We start from the raw sequence: 23,170 nt of genomic DNA, 5'->3' as shown, positions 1-23,170 counted from the left end.
ATTTAGATGTTGCAGTCTGATGAGTAGGAGCAGTTTGATTATTGACAGCGGCGGATGGCTTACAGCATCACAGATGGGGATGCTTTTTCCCCATCGTCAGCTAGGGAGGCTGATCAGAGTTAATTGGAAGATGAATTAAGTTACATTCAAGCTAACCTTAGAAAACAAAACATGTTTAGCTTCCATTATGGCTTGAAAGCTGATGGGATGAATGGGCAAAAATGTAAATTCCTACATGTGCAATACTCCTATTAAGTTAATCACAAATATTATTGTAATGGAGATAAAAGTATGAAACACTCAGTTCCCCTCCCAAAAAAACTCAAACAGTAATAATAAAGTAGCACAGTAATTTAATTATTCAAATGTGAAATTCCTTATTACATGTTATCTATACTGTACCTTATTTCATTTGACAAACAACTCTGTACAGTGAACAATACGTAGTTATTCCCAAACAGATCTCCAAAACTCTTCATCCCCTTGAAATAAAACGCACACAAAAAATAATGAAATTCACAGAAAAGAAACGACGTGTGTTTTGTTTTACCATTCTTGTGATACATCAGACATGTTTTAATGCTCCTTCAAGTGGACAAAATCGTTTAACTCGACTCTAGAAAATGAAATGCACAATCAATGTGCACACTGGGAAACTCTACTTAATAACCTGGGGTTGTGCATCAAAGCCATCTGTGGAGAGAAAGAAACAAAAAGGTGATTTACAGCAAAATAGAAGTTTTTGTTTCAGTTCTGATAATCCCATTTTCTTGAAGGTGCAAGGTTTGGGACAGAGCAGCAGAAGATTCCCCTGAGCAGTCTGGGTGAACCAGAAGGTTTCACAAGTGTAACTGATTATTATCTTATTTATTGGTAATGCTCTAAAAGAAAGGCAACAGGGTTATTGTGAACATCTTTGTTGTTTTCATTAGAGCCTCGAAGGACAGCTTGTATTAAGACAACGTAGGGAGAATGATGAAAGGGTTTTTATTAATTGCTCGGATTAATACCAGTTTCTATTGGTAAGCAGTTTCTTGATGCATTATTATGCACAAGAATGTTATATCGCTTATTTTCTATTTTAAAACAAGATGGAGATTCGCTCAATAAATGGAAGAAAGAAGTTGAAATAGAAAAGATTCATTTATCCAGAAAGAAAAAACAGGCAAAATACAAAGTTTGCATTACAAAAACAAAAGAAAGTTGCACAAAATAAAAATACTAGAAACTTATCTTGTTATCAAAAGACACAACCCAGAACCCTGAGAGACTGGAACTCAACATTAGTTGTTAATCATACTGAGAACAGAGTGACATTCACTTTCACAAATATGATCCAGTGGACAAAGAAGCTCAGTGCCCGAATAAAAACATCAACGTATTGTTTGTGAACTGGAAAAGATAACCTGTACCTTCTTTGTGACATTTTGACTGTTCATAGAAAACGTACAGTCGCAGTTCCATCAAGTTTTCTACGCAACATGGACCGTGAGCTGGAGCAGGCAACGCATGGAGCTTTAGCTTAAACTGGTGACCCTCTTCTCCGACGCCAAGCCGCACATGAAGTGCTTCACAGATTCTCTTTAAATAAGTCTGCAAAAGAGAGCCGCACGTGCCACATAGATCAACAATCATCGCTCCACGTAGTCAAGTGACCTGGCTAGCCGCAAAGAGGATGAAAATGCCGTTTCAATGTAGTCTTTCACAACCAGAGGAATTGTTCATCAAGCAAAACTATGGCACATAAACCAAATAGTAAGATTCACATGAAATGAAAACGCTGAACCCTCTACATAAGTTAGATTGAAAAACAAAAAATACATAGTTGGCCAGGGTACAGTAATAGTGCTCATCATCAGGCAGGAGGTACTGACACCTGAAAATACTTCTCTTTGGGCACCCCGCTTCATACCTGATGCACTCCTTTGATGCGTCTACCTGTTATAACGGGCAAAAAGCAAAGGGAATCCTGACTTTCTAATGACCTGCCCTGCACAGTAAGCCTGAGGCAGATAGGTAAAGAAACTACAGTGATTAGACTGTAATGATATTGCCCTAATTTATACAAAAATAAATCAGCTATAGTGATTCTTCTTCTTCTTTTATCAGGTACAGTACAAAACATTTCTTATATAGAAAAATCTACAAATAAAATCTAGATGCAGATGATAAACAATTTTTCTGCAACACAACATACACTGAAGGTGAGCTGGGAGCAGCACAGCGTTTTGGTGCCACAGGCCACACAAGAGTAAAAATGGGGGCACAGGGAATCATCTTATATATTTATATATATATGTATAACACACAGGTTTTTGTCCTGAGTTAAGCATGGTTGCCCACACAACTGCAAGGCTGGACCTGCTGGATCAGGGGCACTTTGTCTGCAAGAGAGCTTTATCTTTGTTGTGTATAAAGACAAGATACTTTGGCATGATCAGCCATCATTTGATGCAACAAAAAACCTCCATGGCAAATTATGGTAGAGTGATATTTGTAATACTTTTCCCAAAAACATTATTTGGTAAGATCTAAGAGTTAGGCAAAGAATCACATCAAATAAGTGAGAGCAGTATCCAGACTTCTATGGAAAGCTTTTCTGTCTGAAACCTTTTCCCTTCTGATCTTAAGTGGAAGTGATGGGAAACTTAAGATTAACAGAGATGGAATCAGAAAATGTTTTTCTTGATCAGTTCGGGTGGCGATTAGCAGGTCAAACACTGATGAAAACAGAATCTCGCCTCCCAAAATTCAAACTCAGAATCCCAATTATTTTCAGTCTAAATAATACATTAACCAACAGTACATACTGTGCTGCACTTAATTTTCTTTTGGATTAAAAACTGTTATATTTATCACAAAAAAAAAAACTGCAACATTTTTCTGCTATTCAAAGTATAAAAAAAGAAATAAAAATAAAATAAAAAATAAAAACCTAAAGTCAAATAACATTTGTATCAGCAGTTCAGCTCATATCAGCCAGATAAGTGCACCTCTGCTGATCTTTCTACACTTTATCTGTACAATACGCAATGCCATGAAAAAGGATGGTTTGACAGGCAGATGAAGCTTGGCCTGGGGAAATGGAAATCAAACAGTTTGAGAGCAGCATGACAAAACTGACACATGTAGAAAAGGAACATTTCACCTACTTCCATTTACTACAAACCCAACCACAGCAGAATTACAGTGATATAACACACTTCTGTAAGAAAACCTGTCATACATTTTGGTTTTACACCCATTTCTCTAGTGCTGTCCCATAACCTGAGTGAATAAAAATTTCAAGGACATCTCATGGCTCTGTCACCGATATGGGCACGCTTGAATGAGAGTGTGGTGAACATTAAACTCGAATGACAGCCCGCTTTAACAGACTGCTCTTGGAGGAATCGAAGTTGTTTGTGGGATGTATCCTATATCGAAGCAAATGGCTAAAACACTCGATACAATGTGTTATAGAAATGTAAAATCATACCCAGGAGATTTTCTTAAAGAAGAGAGATGAATGTAAACAAGCATCTGAGTCAACATTTAAAAAAAAACAAACAAATCAGAAATATTTGTACTCTGTTAGCTTTGATATCATTTATCCAAAGTTTTTTTTTTTTAGACAATGAGCTAAACATAATGAAATGCTAAATTAGTCCTTTAACAGTAATCATACAGTACATAGGGAAAGAACTTGGCAACTTGATACTTGTTGGGGAAATGAAAGACTTGACAGCTTTGTATTGATGAATCAGGGCAGTACAAACATGAACTTGGTGACAGAAAGACTAAACCAAAAATAACAGAAAGTTAACTAGTAGGAATAACAGACAAATGAATCATGTCAATATGGCACGAGCAAGCAATAAAATGTAGATTTTCCCTTTGGTTTGGGATGTAGTGGAGTTACAAATGGAAGCTCGATGGATGGAGTGCTTCTAATGGAAGAAACTAACAGCCCACTATGATGCTTTTTTATGGCCTGGCTGGATGTGTGGCACCATTTACAAAGCAAGTCTTCTCACATAATTAAAAGGACAGATTTGATCAAGTTTTAGGGGCTTGGCCTAAGACGGATTTTGTTTTAATCCGAGAGCAAAAGAGGGCAAAAGAAGAAATTGGGATCTGAGTGGGTTAATGGACTTTAGTTCAGTTTATCTTGGAATATGTACAGATTGTTGGTGGTGGCCACAGCAATGATGTTGTCCAGCGGATGCCAGGCAGTGTGGAGGATCTTCTTGTTAAAGTCCAGACTGTCTACACTGATCTCATCCTTTTTGCGCTTCCCACCTGTGCTTATTTTGCGAGGCTTCAGGACCGACCGCGGCTTGCTGTTTTCCCGTGACGCCTCGAAGGTCACGTCCTGTCGGTAGTCCCTGTCAAACATCCTGAAGAAGTTGTTGTAGGAACCAGTCATCACAACGCTGTGGAAACAGACAATCATGAGGAGCTGTTTAGGATCTAGTTTTAGTTCTGATCTCAATAATAATCCATGGAAAAGGGGAAAAAGGGTATTATTTGTGAATGATTTTGCATTTCAGGAGATGAAAAATAATTTTTTTAATATCAGCTGAATTACAGATTCAGGTTGATTGACTAACCTGTCATTGCCATTCCAGCAGCATTCAAACTTGTCAAAAATGCAGTCGTTCTCATAAAGTGAACACAACTTACTCCTGAGATATTCATGCACCTGGAAAAATAGAACAGTGAATCACATGAAGCAAAAGGGAAAACAGCACATTGTGGGTTTTTTGTTCTCTTAACAGGTAGAGAAATACAGAAAAATTTGTTAGTGGTTTGATTTAACCAGATTTAAGTTTTATTAGACCTGATCTGTCACAAGCAGGCTGGAAATTCAAAATTGCAATCTTTTTATTGATTAATAAAAGGATCTACGTTCTCTAGGTAATGCTCATGGAAATACCGTTCACATTTACTAATGCTAAACGTAAAATGCTAAAGACAAATTTAAATCTCTACACCTAATCATTTGGTGTTAGTTACCCCATTTTAAGGTGACTTTTCTCTCAAACTTTGTGTGACGTTGCTACTGGTGTGAGTAATAAATTGCTCACACCTGAAGGGTCAGAGAAGAATTGTCGGACAAATCTGAATGGCTAAAAATCTATATTGTTGGGTCAAATTCTTACAAAAAGCAAAAATCTGAAACTGGCCACAAATATCTGATTGACGGATCTCTACCCAAAACATAAAAATAATATTTGCAGCGGCAAACCTGATATGTCTCTACTGGTCGGGTTTCCATGTTCAGATCCCAAATTTTGACGGACAGATAGTCTCGCGTCATCATGTAGCGTCCACTGTGGCTAAACTTGACATCGGAGATGGACGAGATGATTTCAGAAAAGAATGAACGGTTGTTTGGATCTTCTGGCTCCTCAAACACTTCAGATTAAAAAAAAAAGAAAAAAGAATGCATGTTAAGATGTTATTCTGCTGATTTAATGCTGTAAGAGCCACAACTTAAAAAAAATAAGATCCTGGGAGAAAAACTTAAAATGGGCTAAAGTGTGTGTCTTTTCCGAATAATTGTTAGTGATTTAAAAACTATATAGTGGAAACAAGCTGATCCATATATATAGCTTTAGTTTCATTCACTATGTTGCATCAGTAAAAAAAACAATACCAACGAAAACAAATATTTATAATCTCAAATGAAGATCAAAAACTTTAAAGCTCTTCAATGTAGTACATCCAACAGAGAAGTCGATTCATGATAAAACTCAAGCAAAAAGTTAACACTTTAGTTCGAATGGTGTTAATTACAATGCATACTAAAAAATAATCCAGAACTTTTGCTCTCTGAACAAATTTTTGGGTCTTGTGAAGCATTAAGATATTTCTCATCCAAATACAACAAAATTGGGATGAACGGAATATGGTGTATTCCTTTCCTTCTCTCAAACATGTATTTGTTATAAGCGACTTACTTTTGGCATGCTGGTCACACAGTGCTGATGCCCTCATGTCACACAGGCGGATGGTTCCCTTGCTGCTGCTGTAAACAAAAGTGTTGCACTGGTCGGGGTGAAACTCTGCGGCCGTGATCACTTCTGTCAGCTCCTCCATATTAGCTGGCTTTATGTCAACAATATCTGAAAAACAGAGGTCAAGGTCCAAAACGACAGCTACTCGAAAGAAGGACGAGACAAAAAGAAACAAGATGGCATAAAAAACAAACACAAACTTTTGTCTACTACAACAACTATCCTGGCATCTTTTAGTTCATTAGTGACCTCTTGTGGCAATATAAAGCATGGCATGACTTAGCTAAAAAAAAAGGAAAAATGAATAGTAATTCTAGGCAAAAATCTGACTCATTGCTTCATGTAACTGCATATTGTTTTGGTGATCGTGTGTTTCACTGGGGACACTGAATGCAGTTACATAACATGCTTCTGTTTACATTAAGTGTGATTGAAGAGGAATACAGGAAATATTAAGAGGAAAATCTGAGAAATCAAGATGAAATACCACAAGTTTGGGACTACAATGGAAAAGAGATGTAGTGAATTAACCACCAGTAAACAGAGTCAGTATTGCGCAACAGTGAACCATCAACCAAGCTTTATTTCCATCTCAGGATTTCTAAAAGGATTTCATCTTCCTTGAATTTAATCTGGTGTCAAATCAACGGTTTCAAATAGCGTAGATAAACGTTAAAGATTATAATCAGGCATGCCGTTGAACTACGGCATGACAGTTTCTCTCTACAAGCACCTTGTGAAGATAAACTAAAGTCTGGTGCTGCAGACAACACCAAAATAATAAATGAGAATTCATTCAAAACTAATTTTAGACAATAGGCTGGGATATGCACATATGCTTGAGCATGTACAGTTCTGATTGAGAAACAGATCATAGATCTTAATGTGTATTTAAATAGTAAATTGCAAGAGATAAAAGTTAGAAATGCCTGCCGTAGGACGTATACATCTGATTATAATATTGATCAAGAGATTAATCCATGGAGTACTTCATTACTAACTCAGACAAGAACCAGATTATAATATTTTACAAGCCAAACTAACAAAGTCGTCACATCAAAACAGATAACATGCTACCATAGCAATGGTGGGTGTGTTTATTCAAAACTACAGCTGTATGTGTTGAGATATATATCTTTAGAAACAAATGATTTGCATCAAATTTGCATCTCTAGTATATACTGTATATATATATAAATTAAATGGAGGCGCATATTAACAATCAGAAGAAAGTGATATGGCTTCAATGTCATAAGCATCCTTAATGAATGAGTTTGACGCCATAACAATATTTATATCAGCTTTGTATATTGATGAGACATAGCTTGATATTTTACCATATTCACATCACAGATTTATATAAAGTATCAAACTGGGACAAAGTATCAGCAAATGCCTTTCGCTGAGTGTCAAGACTTGAAATCAGAGATCAAATGTCCTGATTGGAGAACTCCCCGTCGCCTATGCGACAGACATGAGGATTTGAAGACCAAAAGGATACTAAAGCTGCGATCGGTGATCTCCAGATGCCAGAGGTTTATGCGCAGGTCGTCTGCAGACAGATAGGTCTCATGATCACTGTTGACTGATATGGAGTTGATGTGGTACGTGTGAGCGTTTGCAAACACTCGTCTGGGGCTGGCTTCCACCATCAGGTCCATGGGCCTCAACACCGGTACCTGGAGGAACACACAACTTTAGTGAAAGGAAAGCAATGTGTTTCAAATGGAAAGCGTTTAAAACTATTCACTTCCCAAACATGATATACCCAAAATCTAGCCGTAATATTATACTAGTACTTTATATTTATAATGCAAGACAGCAGTTACTACTCACCCGTAGTGTTGTGACAGAATTAGGATCTCTGTATCGCCCGTCTTCTTCCTTCAAATTGTAGCCCTCTGGTCTCTTGTCTCGCTCACTAATTTTCCACAGCTTGATAGTTTTATCTGCCAAGAAAAAAAAAAGATTAGATATCAGTCACATTTTAGTGACAAAAGAAACTTAAGACCACTTGACTGCTAGACTGAATATTTCTCAGGCAGATGAAAAAGTCTGGAGTAAAAAAAGAAAACATCACCAACTTTATCCTGTAAAATTGATTGAAATAATTTAGAATCAAAACGTTTACTAACCATTTGTGGACAAAAGGAACTGTGCTGCATTCTTCTGAGGTAACCATCGAATTTTGTTGATTTTCTCTTCAATCTCAAGACTTTTCAGGTAGTCGAACTCAGGCTCATGGCTCTGGAAGGTGCTATAAACATTGTACTCTCCTCTGCACTGTGGCTGGTTCTTACTCTGCATAAAAATAGACAACATTCTCAACAATGACTCAAGTTGAAAAGTAATTCTGAACAAAATTTTGGGAAAATTTTTATTTTTTTTGTTTTCAAGCACAGTATTAATTTTAAATAGAGAAAGATGTTTCTGATAGAAATGCATTATTAACAGTGCCATGTCAAAGTATCTATACCCTTGAACTTTTTTGTTATGTTGCATAACTGCAAACTTCAATGCTTCTTATTGTGTTTTTTTTACAAGTAAAAACCTGATTACTCTTAACACTAAAAGTCCAATTCATCTAATTAATGTCAGAGGTCAACAGAGCATGCTTACTTGTGCTTAAGTCAAGCTTCAAGACCCATTTATATATAATGGTTTATAGGTTTTGTACTTTCAGTCTCACTATTTGATATGTTTTATTACATTGTGATAGTTAAATTTCTGATAATCTTGTTTTGTTATTTTTATTTTGCTTTATTATTACTTGGATTGCTTTGCTACTTATATTGACTTCTTTTTTTTTGTTTGTTTGAATGTGTCAATTTTATGTCCAGTTCTATTAGTTTTTGTTGATCTGTTCAACACTTTAACCAAAAGGGCTTCATAAATAAATTTAGATTTATTTCTATGTGCTCAAATGACCCTCACAAAGTTTATATCTAAATCTAAATAAAGATCTGCGTAAAGTCACAACTACTTTAAATCGAACTAAACTATTTCTGCAAAAATGTGCCAGAATGTCAGAGTCTAAATGTGCAGAACTAGCAGAGACGTACCCTGAAAACACTTAAAAGATGACTCTATAATGTACTGACTAAGTTTATTACACATAGACTGCAAACCATTCAGACTTCTACTGTATTTGTAAAAATAACTTTTAAAACCATGCATCTTTTTGTTTCCACTTCACAAGTACGCACTACTTTGTGTTGTTTTTTAACATTTTGAACTCCCAGTGGGGCAAATTCAAGTGTGTGGTTGAAAAGAGGAACTCTAAAAAAGTTCAAGGGGTAAGAATACCTCAGTGAGTCACTGTAATTGAATCACATACCTCTGGCTCCTGCTGGAAGATGACAACACGGCCTCCTTTGTCCCCAGTGGCAAGCAGCTCCCCAGTGTGATTGAATTCAACAGTAGATATAATGTCAGCTGTAAAGGCAGTTATAATAATTAAAACCAACTAAATATGAAAACATATAAAATTACTAAACAGCATTAAAGGCATAGTACATTTGATGATGAAGACTAAATCGAGCATGGTGAAATCACAACACGACACTGACGCACTAAAGTGTTTTAATCTGGTGAAAATCAGTGTACACTGTACACAACTGGGGGAAAAAAAAAAGTTTGTTTCCATCTGCAGCTGTGCATTACTTGCATACCAGACAACAACAATTGATATTCACTTACAGGCTGGCACTGGTATGTGCCAGGGAAACCCTTAATGAAGACAATGGGAGTCGTTCCAGTGCAGTACACCAAGTGCCAGATACGACCTGGCTCCATGCAAACCATTGTGTACGATAAAGAGAGGCTGACGGAAGCTGAGGAATCTTTGCAGGGTTTAAATGAACTACAACTGTAGCGTCTGTGCAGCCATGCATTACCACAAGGAGAAGCTCTCACATGTACTTGTTCTCAGTTACAGCTTATTATAAACAACTCCGAATCCTCGGCTAAGTACTGCACACACACACTTCTTTTTTTGTTTGCATTGAAGATGACAAGGACCAATAAAAGATACCGAACAGAAATCCTAAAATAGCTTCAATTTGTATGGCTAGAAAGTAAAAGAGCAAAGTGCTGAAAACATGCAAACACCATAAAACATTTGAAATCCTAAACTTTGCAAATGGACCTCTTAGATAAATAGACAAAAAAAAAGGATCCTGTATATTTGTAATAAACAGACTATCAGCTCTTCGGAGGAAAAGGGACAATTATACATCTTGTCCGTTTGGTAAATCAGAATACGAAATGGATAAAGCAGCAAACATTTCTTTTACACCTCAAAATAAATGTTATATAAAGATGCTGATTATTTGAGCTCTGTTGTCATTTTTGTTCTTTTGCAGCTGCATCTGAGCACAGGATTTTGGACCAAACATGAATTTGCATCTGATGGGGACATTTCGTACCTAATTAGACAACTGATTATTTAAAGTAATTTTCTACTAATCTAGCCAAAGTAAGGAAATGTGTTCATATAACTCCAATAAGTACTACTTTCCAGCAGACTGCAGGACAGTGTATTGAAGTTGTGCTTGTTTTTTTTTTTTTTTACAAAATAATTTACAATTTAGGAGATGTGATGATGTTTACGTCCGTTTACATGCACAATGAATGAAAATACATAAATATGGGAGGTTTCAGAGTCCATCTAAACAAACCAAGCATTTCTTTATATTTTATTTGTAATACCACCACAATCCTATTTACATTACAGTCAATCTGAACAGAATACGACAAAAAAATAGGCTTTTAAAGGAAAGGTGAAAAGTGTGTGCACCTAACCAGAAAGCTTTAGCGCATCAGTGCAACCACAGCAAAACTAATATAATCTAGAGTCCTGCTGCAAAGTGGAATAAACTGACTCAAAATGGTTTTAAGCACTTTGGTAGTAAGTAGTTTGTTTATGAAATCCCAATGCAAGGGTGGAACTGAACCCAGAGTTGTCACTCACGTAACTCAAAAAGAAAATATGCTGAGTAAATGGGGACAAACAGGAAGCATATTCAGACTTAATAATGCCCAAATGTACTTACCTTCAGCCACATCGTCATCCATCGCTCCTTTGACTTGAGAGAAGCACCACTGCACATCGCTGCTCCCACCCCCGGGCCCTGCACGCAACACGAACCATAAGTTTTGACACACCACCGCCAAAGGTAACACACTGAATAGCTAGAAGCTACTTGAGCGCACTGCGACAGCAAGGCCATGCGCGACTTCATACGAACTGCACATTGTAACTGCGGGGAGAAAATCCTCCTAAACAAGGAGTTGGGATGTGTTAGGTTAGCTCACTTTCAGGCTGTAAGGGATTCACACGGGAATCTCGCAGTATCCTAGCTTGCTAGTTAGCTTCCTGCTCTTAACCACAAAAGAGGGAGACTAAAGCAGCATGTGTGCTATTAAGCATGATGATTAGTAAGAATAGCTCATACGTACGTTCTGACAGTTTTCTTTTACCTGCCATGGTGAGGGACTGGGCTCTCTGTAGCAGGTTCAGGCCCTGGACTGAAGCAGTACTGCTGACCCGGGTCGGTTGGGTGGTTCTGACCGAGGAGCAGTGGAGGAATGAGGCTGCTGCTAACTCCAAATGCCGTCAGTCCAACGGTTGCTTATAAACCACGGAGCTACTTTTTTACAACACAGAAAAGACTAACACACAGCGTTCAGTGCTGGTCTACAGACTTTGCACTGCACTTTGAGATTTCCCTCGCATCTGCCTCCTCCAAGCTTTGCACTTTCAAAATGGCGCTACGCGGGCGGCGCTCGGCAGGAATTTAGAGAGCAGACGGTGCTCCGTTCATTTAAAGCCGAAGCTTAAGCGAAAGGTGCCCGACTTAAGATTAAAGTTCCTAAATGCAACTATGTCTAGATTTTCATTTATTTTTTAACTTATGTGTTCCAAAAAGTGAAAACTTTGTTATATAAACAATATCACGCATGAGCCCCGCCCTTGTCAGCTATTCAGTTAGAAAAATCGAACCAACCTCGTGCACTCACTAGAACCAGAAAACTCACTTGATAAGTTTAAATCAGTGATTTAGATTTGACTAGCTACATTTAGTATATCTATTAAAATTAATGTAGTTTATATTGGTGTTAATTAACTACAATCTGGGAATATATGGCATTGTGCTTTGGTTGTCATTGAGGAGAGTCAGAGTGCCTTCAAATATGTAATGACCTCAATTATACCTCGTAGCTTTCTTATTATGATTCACAAAATAGTAGTCTTGTAGACACTTCTGTTGGCTGGGTGCACAGACATTATTAATACATCTTCAGACAGGCTGAAGATGAATATCAATTTTAGAAATCCTCAACCTTTAATGAGCTTGCTTAGAAAAAAAAATCCACATTAGGAACCTTTAAAATTAAATTACAAGTGGTACCCTCATACAATTTAATACTTCGGGGAAAGAAAAAAAAAATAGTACAACAGTAATGGAGCCTGTCTGGTGAATTGGGAGAAAAAAAAAATTGTGGCCAGGACTTGTTGAATTTTGTTGAAATTTTGTTGAAACCTGCTACAGAGATTTCTTAATAACAAAATTAATAATAACCATTGATAATGATAATAATGGACAAATTGGATCTAATTTCGTTTTATTTCAATCTGGGAATCAGATTCTTCAGACACTTTAGATTAGGCATGGAGTAATTCTTAGCAAGAGACACTAAATTTAGCTGCTATTATTAAGTCATGGCCACAACAAGATATTAAATTCCATCCATCCATCCATTTTCTGTTCACCCTTGTCCCTAATGGGGTCGGGAGGGTTGCTGGTGCCCATCTCCAGCTACGTTCCGGGCGAGAGGCGGGGTACACCCTGGACAGGTCGCCAGTCTGTCGCAGGGCAACACAGAGACATACAGGACAAACAACCATGCACACACACACTCACACCTAGGGAGAATTTAGAGAAACCAATTGACCTGACAGTCATGTTTTTGGACTATGGGAGGAAGCCGGAGTACCCGGAGAGAACCCACGCATGCACAGGGAGAACATGCAAACTCCATGCAGAAAGACCCCGGCCGGGAATCGAACCCAGGACCTACTTGCTGCAAGGCAACAGTGCTACCAACTGCGCCACTGTGCAGCCCTGATATTAAATTGTGACCACAATTTTTATCTTTATTTTTATTTTTTCTCCCATGTCAACAGAACGTCACTGTAGAACAGGAATGATAGCATATGCTATATGCTATAGAAGAATATTGCTATTCTTCCATAGCAGCATTATAATAAACGCTGAGCATATAGAGGGCATGGCCTTTGATCACGTTTATATGCTAAATCTCTCTAAAACCACCAGAAAACATGAAATACACAATATCAATACCTTACAAGGTCTGTACAGTATTGAAAGAAAAACAAGCCCACATAATAATAAAAAAAAAACCTTCCGCACTTAACAGTAGGCAGAGGGATGTTTTCATTTCAATCTCACGCTCATATGATCAAACATACCGTTAACTGTAAATTTACAAATCTTCACGTTTTTACATTTGTGAAGCTAGGAAGGAAAAAATTCAACTTTTCATACCTCCTAAATCAACTGGCATGAACTTAGTGTGTAAGCTTTATTGTGGAGACTTGGGAACTGAAAGACACGACTTTTTCTAGACCCCTAACACCCAGATTTGGAGATTTTTTCATCCTTTCTTCGTCCTCCTCATGGTGCATGGCGGCAAGATAAATATGGTTCTTCCTCCAGCCACGCAGACAGTGGTAAGAAGAAATAGCCAAAGTGTCTTGTTATAGCAAACTTTTATTTATTTAAAGTATACCATATTTTCTGTTCACAGCTATAGAAACAAGCTAATTGCCATCATTTGTGGCTGTGTTACAATACACATAATATGAACTGCACAGTCAATCTCAGCATCAACAATCACACATTTTATTGAACCTCTAAGTGCATCGTTTTGATTCTGTTTGAAAAAGCAGAAAAAAACAGAGTGCTAATCATAGAGAGAGAAAGGAGATGAGACAAATCCTTTCTTCTTGCTACAGCGACTGCATTAGGCAGGTTGGTTCAATGAGTCTCAGCTCGAAATCCCAGAAGAAGCTCATTCTTCCACTTCTTTCACTTTCCCACGATAAAGTAAGTAGTCCACCTGGCCAGCAGCAAAGCACCGAAGATCACAGTGTAGCTGAGGAGAACGAACTTCAGGAGTTCCTTGAGTGTCCTGAGGAAGCGCACAAACAGGGGCTCCACATCCAGGCGCTTGATGTTCTCATCTCGATCCATTCTACAACACAAACGTCTGTCAAATTGTAATATAGCGGACCTAACAGTGAGATGACAACACTCAAATTAGTTTAAAAGAAAACACGATGATAAAGAGAAAAAGACAGCTTGCAGGGTTCCCACATATTCTCATTTCAAAATGTCATACTTTATTCAAACCTCTAGATATTTTGTATAGTTTTGATATCTGTAGCATTAAGAAATGCACAAAAACTGACCTTGATTATATTTATTTTTTACAAAAATGTTTTTGGTAAACTTCAATATTTTGATCAAGACTGATTTAAACAACTTCAAGCTGGATTAGTTTGAACAAAGTGATTTTTTAATCCCACATACATTGAGTGACCTGATACTATCAAGTGTTATTGTTATTGTGAGAATTAATATATTTTCATGATACATTCCTTAGGCACATCTTCAAAAAACAAACTATTGATGGCTGTAATCATTAAAATGCAAATAATGATGCTATCATTTAAATACACATTTAAATTCAGCATAGATTACACTCCAGGCCAATTTAGATTAAAAATAATCTTTTCATTTCAGGAAGAAGAGAATGAAAGTCCCGAGGCGGATGGTTTGTGTGACATGAGCCGCAGATATGGTAAATTGTGTGCAGATATGATTTAAAAGTAACCAGAACCACATTAAAAACCAATTCTCAGTCTTACAGACAGCCACACAACACAGGGATGTGAAAACTTGAGTAATGTGAGCTCTTTTCTCTCCATCAACAGTCTCTCAGCTGAATTCTGTCACGACTGTAGAGAAGCTATGTTCTTTTTTAACATAAGTAAGACCCACAGAGACAAAAGTATCTATTAAAGTTTGAACTGCAGGAAAAAACTGTTAAACTCTGGCAACGCTCCCTAACCGATCATATTTTTTCTTGGAAACCTTTTACATGGGAGGTACAAAACATAAATTAGAATTAAAAATAAAACCAATATTTTTTCATTTGATCTGAAGGATTAGCTTCCAGAGTTCTGAGCTTTACAGTAAGTTTCTCCGAGGCACAAGGTGTGGTTAATAATTTATGTTTAAATTGCACTAAGTGGGTCCTATTGATCTGCTGTTTGTGTGCAGTCATCAACTTGAGCATCATTCATGTCTTCTTTTCAGATAATAGTAAAAAGAAAAACAAACTACCAAATATCAAGTGTTTGCAGTAACACAGAAGTCACAAAATATTTGTAGCCCTACTCATAAACTGTTAAACTAGCATTTACACAAACATAAATGCAATGTCTTTTTGTACGATAGTACAGATCAGCAGTATTACAATGTTACACGTGAAATGTTTTTATTTGTGTCCCAGAAACTGCAGAAAAAGTCTAAGGTTAAATTTGTGTGGCAGAAAAATTCCTACCTTGGTGTTGCTGCAACAGGACAAAAAGCTCAGATGATCAGATGCTCCTGTCTCTTCTGAAGTTCAAATTAGGTGTGTGCAATGTTGTGCGTTTTGAGCCCTTCTAGTAGAGGAGGAGCTAAAAGCAGAAACTGATCACAAGCATCTAAATCTCCCAGAGTTGATATGGTGGCAGTTTACGTCTTCTGTGCACCTGCTCCTCAAACAAAGAGAAGTGTAAGATTTTTTTGGAAAATCTAACCAAAGTAGCTTCCAAGGTTTCCAGCCCATCAACAGGAAGGAAATTAACATCGACTCGACAAGAGTTTCCCAAAAATATCTCTCAGCACGTCTCCCTTGGTGTACAGTGTAAGGAAAGCAGAAGGTATTGACTGATGCAGATATCAAACACCCTCCTGCAGCACAGTTATCCTCTACCGGAACATGGAGCAAATGGCCTCCTAATTAAATCAGCGTCCTGCTCTGTCAAATCACGGGCCGCCATGGGCTGAGCTCTCCAGACAGCGCAGGGCTATTATCGGCTGATCGGCAGGCCTGTTACTGTGCTAATTGCTCCTTCAGAGAGCAGGACCACGCCTGATGGATTCACTGTCTTGTAAAACAAAACAAACAATAAAAACAAAACACAAAACAGGACAAATGGCTAAGCGTTTATTGTAGCAAAACTAATTCTAGTTGATTAAAGTTTTATTTACCCATGTTCATCAGTAAAAGGAAGATGGCAAAAAAAACACAAACGTTTTCTAAGCAAATCAAAGTGAATCTTTATTCACATATTTGATTCTTTACAAGGCATACAAACATATATACAGCATATCTTTACCTAAGCAGTCACGTAACAGTATAAATCCAAGTTTATCTCTGTTGTCCAGTTGCCACCAGCAAGCAAACCTATTGTAGACAGATGTAAATTGCGCTTGAAGCCAAAAGTATTCACACATGACACCCCCTACACATGGGTGTGGGAGGGTTGTTTTGTGGCGGCCTGTTGTACGTGTAGGAGGCTCAGGGAATCTGAGATTCAGGTCTGTCCATGAGGGATTTGATCCAAGTGGTGCCGTTGATGAGTTTTGTAGTGGCTATGATGTACTCCATGCCGCTGTCTTCCATCTGAGAGAGGAAACGCAGAGCGGCTATTTCTGCGTACGTCACCCCGCCGAGGAAGAAAACCAGCGTGGTTCGGTTTTCCCCTTGTTGGCCTGCGGTAGATTAGAAGAGAAGATGAACTCAAGAAATAAAAAAGAATGGGGGAAAAAACCCTCTACCTACCAATCAACTTACTTTCAAAAGTGTTCATACCCATAGAAAAATATTTTTAATGTTCTTTTTGCAAGTAAAAATCTTGAAGTGTGGTGTACATCTGTTTTGTACACCACAAAACAAATGTACACCATTTGTGTATGTCCATTTTTACTTGGACTCTAAGTAAAAATGTGGAAGAAGATGCTCTGGTCAGATCAGAACAAAACACTACTTCCACCAAAGTACAAAAAGACCCCCAAAAAACAAATACAGCAATTAAATTAAGGTTTCTTATTATCACCTCCATAACCAATTGAAAAGAGGCATGTAGCAACGAGTCAGCCATCTAATGCCCAAACTCACACCTCTAATTAGCTCATTTTAATTAAAATGTGTCTAATTAAAATGTATTATTAAGATCTTCTGCTGCCTAAAATAAACCACTGAGAGAAAACACGCATATTTTGTAATCCAGTTTGTAATCTGACATTGACGATAACTCGGTTGCATTGTCAGGTTCCAGACATCACTCTTCCACTGTTCAGCTTTACCCCTTTCTAAAGCAAAGCCTGCGTCTTATCTACGCAGGGCAGACAGACGTTTGTTTTCACTCTGTGACGAGTGGCAGGATGAGCAGCGGCCCAGCAGCAGGATTAACGTCTCAGCATGATAACTCAAAGGTTCAACTCTGGGTTCTCAGTCAGGAAGGTGGTTTGCATCGTACAAGGGTGAATTACCATGGTTACTTTTACTGAAACCGAAAAACACAGATTGTGTTCAAGATAAGAGGCAAACATATGTGCAAACACAGCCTCTTGACAAGGTGGAGATAGAAGAACATCTTTCTAGCACAGCTCTTAAAGGAACAGTATTGTGTATTTTTTTCAGGCACATAGTGGGATTTTATTGCACAATCAGGTAACTATGTTGCCTTTAGTTATTATAAAAATGCTGTATATATCAAATATGACTTAAAAGACATTTGACTCCTTGAATTTGGCCTCTGTCTGTTTAAGAGTCTCCTGCTCTTTCCATCATCACCTTCAGCACATCATCACAACAATGCCTTACTTTTTATGCCTTGTACAACCATTCTTAAGAGCACTGTACTGAGAAGAAGCTCATATTATGAGATCAACAGTTCCACCAGGTGTTTGCTCATTGCTGCTGCCACTAGTCTGGAGGAGCTGAGCGGGGGGAGACACAGAGGAGGCGGGATCTCAGCTGGAGACTGCAGCTCCAAGGAGGAGCTTTGGGTAAATAGGCGGTACTTTGTGAGCTGATTCAATGATTCTTCAAACATGCATGAAAGAATCACAACAACGCTCAAAGTATATTTTCGATGACGGAATGACATAATAACATAATGTAAAATTCAAAAAAGTTAATTTTGTGCAATACAACTCATCAATGATCTAGAGCAGGGGTCTCAAACTCCAGGCCTCGAGGGCCGCAGTCCTGCAGTTTTTTGATGTGCCACAGGTACAAAACACTGGAATGAAATTACTTAATTACCTCCTCCTTGTGTAGATCAGTTTTCCAGAGCCTTAATGACCTAATTATTCTGTTCAGGTGTGGTGCAGCAGAGGCACATCTAAAAGCTGCAGGACTGCGGCCCTCGAGGACTGGAGTTTGAGACCCCTGATCCAGAGAGCTGGTTTCTCAAACCGGACAGTAAAAAGACAGCCAGAGTAAGTTCAGCCTCTGTTTAGCACTTACGTTTCTTATGAAGTCCAGATGGAAGCTGCTGTCTCTCCTCGAAGTGTGGGCCCGGGAGCATCTTTAGCACCTCTTCGATGCTGCGCCAGCCTGGCCTTGCCAGCACCTGAGTGAGCCGGATGCTAAGCGGAGCGTAGCCGCTGTACACGTACGAGATGTCGTTTGGGTTCTGTGGATGTAAGCAGAAAAATGCTCAAGGGAAACCCTTTAAAACTGCACGATTTTAATCTTGAGCACTTGTTCATGTTCGACCTGCTCGTTGGCGTCCTCCATCCACAGCTTAAGGGTTTTTCTAATAGTGGGGTAGTTATTTCTGGAGCCTGTCTGTGGCTTCAGAAGACCCGCCTTCTCTAGGTTGTTCAGCGTTAGTATGTGTTCATAGCCATAAGTCTGAAAGACAAAGAATCATTTTCTTTTAGCAAAACAGAATAAGGATTAAAAGAAAAAACTCCCCAGGTTTTTTTTCTTAACCCCACCTGAAGTATCTCCCTCTTGTAGTAGTCCAGCACCTTCGGCTTGAGGCCATTGTTGCACACTGACTGCATGGACACCAGGCGCAGAATCTTGATTAGTGGATCCTTCTGGGCGATGCAGTCTTCTATGTATGTGTTCACCTGGAAAGTAAAGAGTTTCACTTAATTACAATAATCAGTTATTTAAAGGATTAGCCTGAAAACAATCTGTATTTTACCTTGTCTGTGTCGACGCCCGTCATAAACTCCTGCTCCACAGTTAGGTTATCAAAAAAGGCCTCAGATGCTGAAACCAGGAAGTGTTCGATTTTATCATGTGCACACAGAAATTCTCATGATTTTAAGAAAATAAAGCATATATACATTAAAAGATGATGAATAGAGATTTAGTGTGTGAAGCTGATGGAAATTGGGTATATTTAGGTCGTTGCTTAGCTAGCAGTGAAAAGGCATATGTTTTAATGAACCTCCGCAGTAAAATACACACTGGTTATATCTTTAATCAGCTCAGCAACAGACGTGTGGTTGGCCAGCGAGCTTCGAGCTGCCTGCATGTGAGGCAGCTGAGACACAAACTGCTTTATCTCGCCCACTGTTTTAGCATTATGGCGCTCCTGGAAGAGAAAGACCACAAGGAAATTTAAATGTAGAAAAAATAAACTTTTTTAACAACTTGGTAAATGATTTTAGATAATGGAAGCCACTACCTCCAAAAAGGCAATCAAAACTAGAAGACACACCAAAAGATAAGAACTAAATGTATATATAAACATAAAAGTTTATAAGTTTTTAAAAGCTAGATAAGCAATTTGTTTTTGTATTTTTTCAAAGTTAATATTTTAATGCAAATGTATATACTTAGGAATTGTAATGTTGTGAAATATTTTAAATATATTGTGATTTTTATTTTACCTGTTTACTTGATAAGAGCTCAGTAAATAGCTGGTATTGTTTTTATAAGCTTTTGGGAAACTAAAGGAATATCATCAGTGGTTACTGCATCTTCTTCATGTTAAAATTTCATATTTCTACAGACCTCAATTTACAGGTCTTAAAAACACACCATACTTCACGACTGAAAATCTGAGGATTGGATGGAGAGTAAAGTTTGGAAATACAAGTATTTTTTTTACATACCATTCCAGATGTAGAGTATACTTAAATCAAATTTTATACTTTTCCAGAAACATGTATTTTAGCAAAATTTTAAATCAACCCCCCAAAATAATAATAATAATAATAAAAAACACTAAAAAGGAGCTCAGTAAAAAGGAATAGTAAAGATGGAAGCTAAAGACCAACCTCGAAGGCTGCAGATATAATTTTGGCCTTTTTGCTGAGCGCTGCTCCAACAGCGTTGAAGTTTTTGTCGCGGATTTCCGCGTACAGTTCCTCGGCGGAGTTCAGCTGCAACTTCTTGGGCTCTGTCGGCAAATCTTTGCTACCTTCACCTTGCTTCTTCTGTGCAAACTTCTCAGGAGGGAGCTTGACATATCCTGTAAGATTTAGTAGGAAACTGCTATTATCTGTAATTAATCCAAGCTGAGGATGTATATCGGTTTATATTCTCCTAAATTAGCATAACAAAATGCATATTCTGACCATTATTTATTCCATAGATCTCATCAATAAGTCCCTCGTAGGTGAGCTGTGTAGCGAGGGGGGTCAGGAGGTCAACGTTACGGTCCAGGAGAAGAAGAGTATCAAACACCGGTAGAATCTGATTCTGAGTGCCAGCAAACTCCCTCTTCATCCGCAACATCATGTTGGCAACATGCTGGGAAAAAAAGCAGAGAACACCGTCTGTCAGGAGAAAGCATTCTGATGCACATCTGTCTGTATGCAGTCAGTATCACACAGATCCTCACTTACACGTGCACAGTCTCCTTTCCCAAATATCTGAGGGATGGTACCATAGAGCGCCTGTAAGGTCATGAGGCCTTTGGCTGTGTGGTACAAACTCGTCTGGTCATTTTCCAGATAGCACTCCTAAACAAGGCGAAAAATTCAGAACAAATGCTTTTAAATGAAGTTTACATAATCCATCTATTTTTAAGTAATCAGGAAGTTGTTGTTTTTTTGCCGTGGTTCATTAGGGCACTGTGTATTCGGGTTCTACTCACCCTAAAAGCGCTTTCATACTCCATGGAAAGCAGGTCACCATCAAAAGGAATCAGGTCCAGGATATACTCATCGATGTTGACAAAGGAGCCCAGCACTCCCTGCTCCTTCAGCCGCTGTTCACACAGCATGCTCCGCCGGGGCACGAACAGGATGTGGAAGTCTCGTGCCGGATGCAGCTTATCTTCACTACAGTGATTGTTAGATTAAATGTTACATGGAGTAAAGTTTGCAATCTGCTCAAGAGGAAACACTTCAATGTTGTTTTACAAACCAACATAAGCCCACCTAAATATATTGTCAGCTATGATGTCCATAAGCTCCAGCCTGGGACGGATGAAGAAGATGATGTTTTTGACGTCAGCAGAGGGGAGTCTGCCGCTCTTCAGGGTAAACATCTTTTCCACTTCATGTTCCTAAAAACACAAACAGGACAAATGAAAACTGTGGCTACTGAGGACAGCTAGTTATTAAAATTACCATTGATAGATGGGACTTTTTTTTTTTGTTTGTGTGTTGAATTTCATCAATTTAGAGCCGCTTACCTTCAGAAGAGAGTACTGAGCTATCAGACCAAAAGGCCCCGTCAGATACTCATCCCAAACTATGGCCTGTAAGGCAAGAGAACAGAATATTACAGTCGGGGGTCTGACACATGAATATCACATTGTTTTTCATAATGCATTTAAACTAAGCTTTTTTGGGACTGAACTGAAAATACGAGATCCAACCTTATAGACAAAACTTTGTCTAAATAAAAATGCACATTTTCAAATGTTATTGTCAATATACTGAAAGCCACATATGGTCAAAATTATATAAACAAGTCCAATCGTATGCAACAAATATCCAAGTTAAACACAACTCACAATGTGGCGCCATACTGACTTCATATTTGACTACTCTTCCTACAGGAAATCGGAGATTTAATTCAGATTGGTCGGATCAAGGTTTATGAGTCAGTTCATTTTTAATTGGGTTGACTCAAGGCCATTCCATAAGGTTAATGTTAGCCTGCTTTATCCTTCCCAGAGTCAGTTTTGAGGCGTGTCTGTGATCATTGTCCTGATGGGACGCCTTAGCACATATGTTATATGTGCAGCGAGAAACTGCCATGATCACACATGCTTGTGTCTATGTTGTCAGAGGAACTAATCTCTGTTCTGTTCTGTTTGTAAGCATCTTGGTCGGAAGCTACAGCAGAAAAATGTAATGAATTTGAGTGTATTCAGGCGAATTATACGCATGCATGCGAGTTTGTTGTTTTTTTTAATTTTACCTTACTTCCTGCACATTTGTCCAAAAACTCTCGAAGCTCTTTTCGTGCCGCTTCTCTCAAAATGTTTAAATTAACTCTGCCGTATGAAAGATGGGCAGCCATTTTCCCTTCAACAGCAACATGCAGTCAGGTGACGCTGGAGAAGTCACGTGACAAAATGCTTTACGGTAACAAGATGGTTCGCACACATTTCCAACCATAAACGTAAATACGCACGTACGTATTAATATTCCAATAATAATAATAATGATATACAAAACCTTAAATAGCTTAAATTTCATAGGCCTTCCACTGTATTTTAATTAAGGATACGTAAACTTTGTTAGCTCAATGCGGCAAATTTGTGTGACAGTTGATAACGCAAAACAACCCCGTCGTTTATTACAACTTTGTCACTGTACAACTGATGCAGTTTTACGTGAATTTATTAAGTATCTCTAAGAAGAAAGTACGGTGGGGGAATTATCTTGCTACATCAGTGGTCTTTGGTCTTTTCTTTGGTTGTGGGTGTGGCACAGACGATAACCATTGAAAACGGACTCTTATTCTCTTGGACCGAGTTATTTCAAGTGGAAAAATAATTTATTAAGCGCTATGCCATATTGTATTGCGATTTCATTTAATGCGCTACTTAAAAACAGCTTGAGTCATAAATCTGATCATTTTGTAATGTAATACAC

At 38.2% G+C, this 23,170-nt stretch overlaps 2 protein-coding genes across 4 annotated transcripts; both read right to left on the bottom strand.

Moving 5' to 3' along the window:
• Positions 1–336: 336 nt before the first annotated feature.
• ppp2r2aa (protein phosphatase 2, regulatory subunit B, alpha a) lies at positions 337–11,783 on the bottom strand. 2 transcript variants are annotated; one of them, XM_028032901.1, is made up of 10 exons: positions 11,463–11,783; positions 11,057–11,134; positions 9,340–9,437; positions 8,138–8,303; positions 7,839–7,951; positions 7,504–7,681; positions 5,946–6,110; positions 5,231–5,400; positions 4,593–4,684; positions 337–4,415 (listed from the first exon to the last, which is right to left on the bottom strand). In XM_028032901.1, the coding sequence occupies exons 1-10, from the start codon at positions 11,488–11,490 to the stop codon at positions 4,136–4,138; spliced, it is 1,368 nt and encodes a 455-aa protein (XP_027888702.1). In that variant the 5' UTR covers positions 11,491–11,783; the 3' UTR covers positions 337–4,135. The 2 variants fall into 2 exon arrangements, with proteins under 2 accessions (XP_027888702.1, XP_027888703.1); XM_028032902.1 differs by having other exon boundaries at positions 11,484–11,783.
• Positions 11,784–16,395: 4,612 nt separating this feature from the next.
• vps33a (VPS33A core subunit of CORVET and HOPS complexes) lies at positions 16,396–22,630 on the bottom strand. Of its 2 annotated transcripts, none has more exons than XM_028032899.1 (13): positions 22,491–22,630; positions 21,757–21,822; positions 21,500–21,627; positions 21,214–21,400; positions 20,963–21,079; positions 20,693–20,867; positions 20,393–20,586; positions 19,578–19,704; positions 19,309–19,376; positions 19,094–19,231; positions 18,870–19,007; positions 18,618–18,786; positions 16,396–16,855 (listed from the first exon to the last, which is right to left on the bottom strand). In XM_028032899.1, the coding sequence occupies exons 1-13, from the start codon at positions 22,590–22,592 to the stop codon at positions 16,662–16,664; spliced, it is 1,803 nt and encodes a 600-aa protein (XP_027888700.1). In that variant the 5' UTR covers positions 22,593–22,630; the 3' UTR covers positions 16,396–16,661. The 2 variants fall into 2 exon arrangements, 1 of the variants encoding a protein (XP_027888700.1); XR_003597480.1 differs by lacking the exon at positions 16,396–16,855 and adding an exon at positions 16,879–18,313 and having other exon boundaries at positions 18,545–18,786.
• Positions 22,631–23,170: the final 540 nt, after the last annotated feature.

The sequence above is a fragment of the Xiphophorus couchianus genome, chromosome 12 (genome assembly GCF_001444195.1).
Source record: "Xiphophorus couchianus chromosome 12, X_couchianus-1.0, whole genome shotgun sequence".
In the NCBI taxonomy this organism is placed as follows: domain Eukaryota; kingdom Metazoa; phylum Chordata; class Actinopteri; order Cyprinodontiformes; family Poeciliidae; genus Xiphophorus; species Xiphophorus couchianus.
Note: the sequence above shows the minus strand (reverse complement) of the source record. Positions and strands in the feature narration are given on the sequence as shown.

What these genes read in the sequence shown, in the direction of transcription:
- vps33a (XM_028032899.1), bottom strand. Translation starts at nt 22,592, where the DNA reads ATGGCTGCCCATCTTTCATACGGCAGAGTTAATTTAAACATTTTGAGA. An exon ending in ATAGCTGACAATATATTTAG is followed by an intron (nt 21,401 to 21,499) that starts GTGGGCTTATGT and finishes CAATCACTGTAG; the next exon opens with TGAAGATAAGCTGCATCCGG. An exon ending in GCTGATTAAAGATATAACCA is followed by an intron (nt 19,377 to 19,577) that starts GTGTGTATTTTA and finishes TCCTGGTTTCAG; the next exon opens with CATCTGAGGCCTTTTTTGAT.
- ppp2r2aa (XM_028032901.1), bottom strand. Translation starts at nt 11,490, where the DNA reads ATGGCAGGTAAAAGAAAACTGTCAGAAC. An exon ending in GATCACCGATCGCAGCTTTA is followed by an intron (nt 6,111 to 7,503) that starts GTATCCTTTTGG and finishes TCTGTTTTTCAG; the next exon opens with ATATTGTTGACATAAAGCCA. An exon ending in TGCTGGAATGGCAATGACAG is followed by an intron (nt 4,416 to 4,592) that starts GTTAGTCAATCA and finishes CTGTTTCCACAG; the next exon opens with CGTTGTGATGACTGGTTCCT.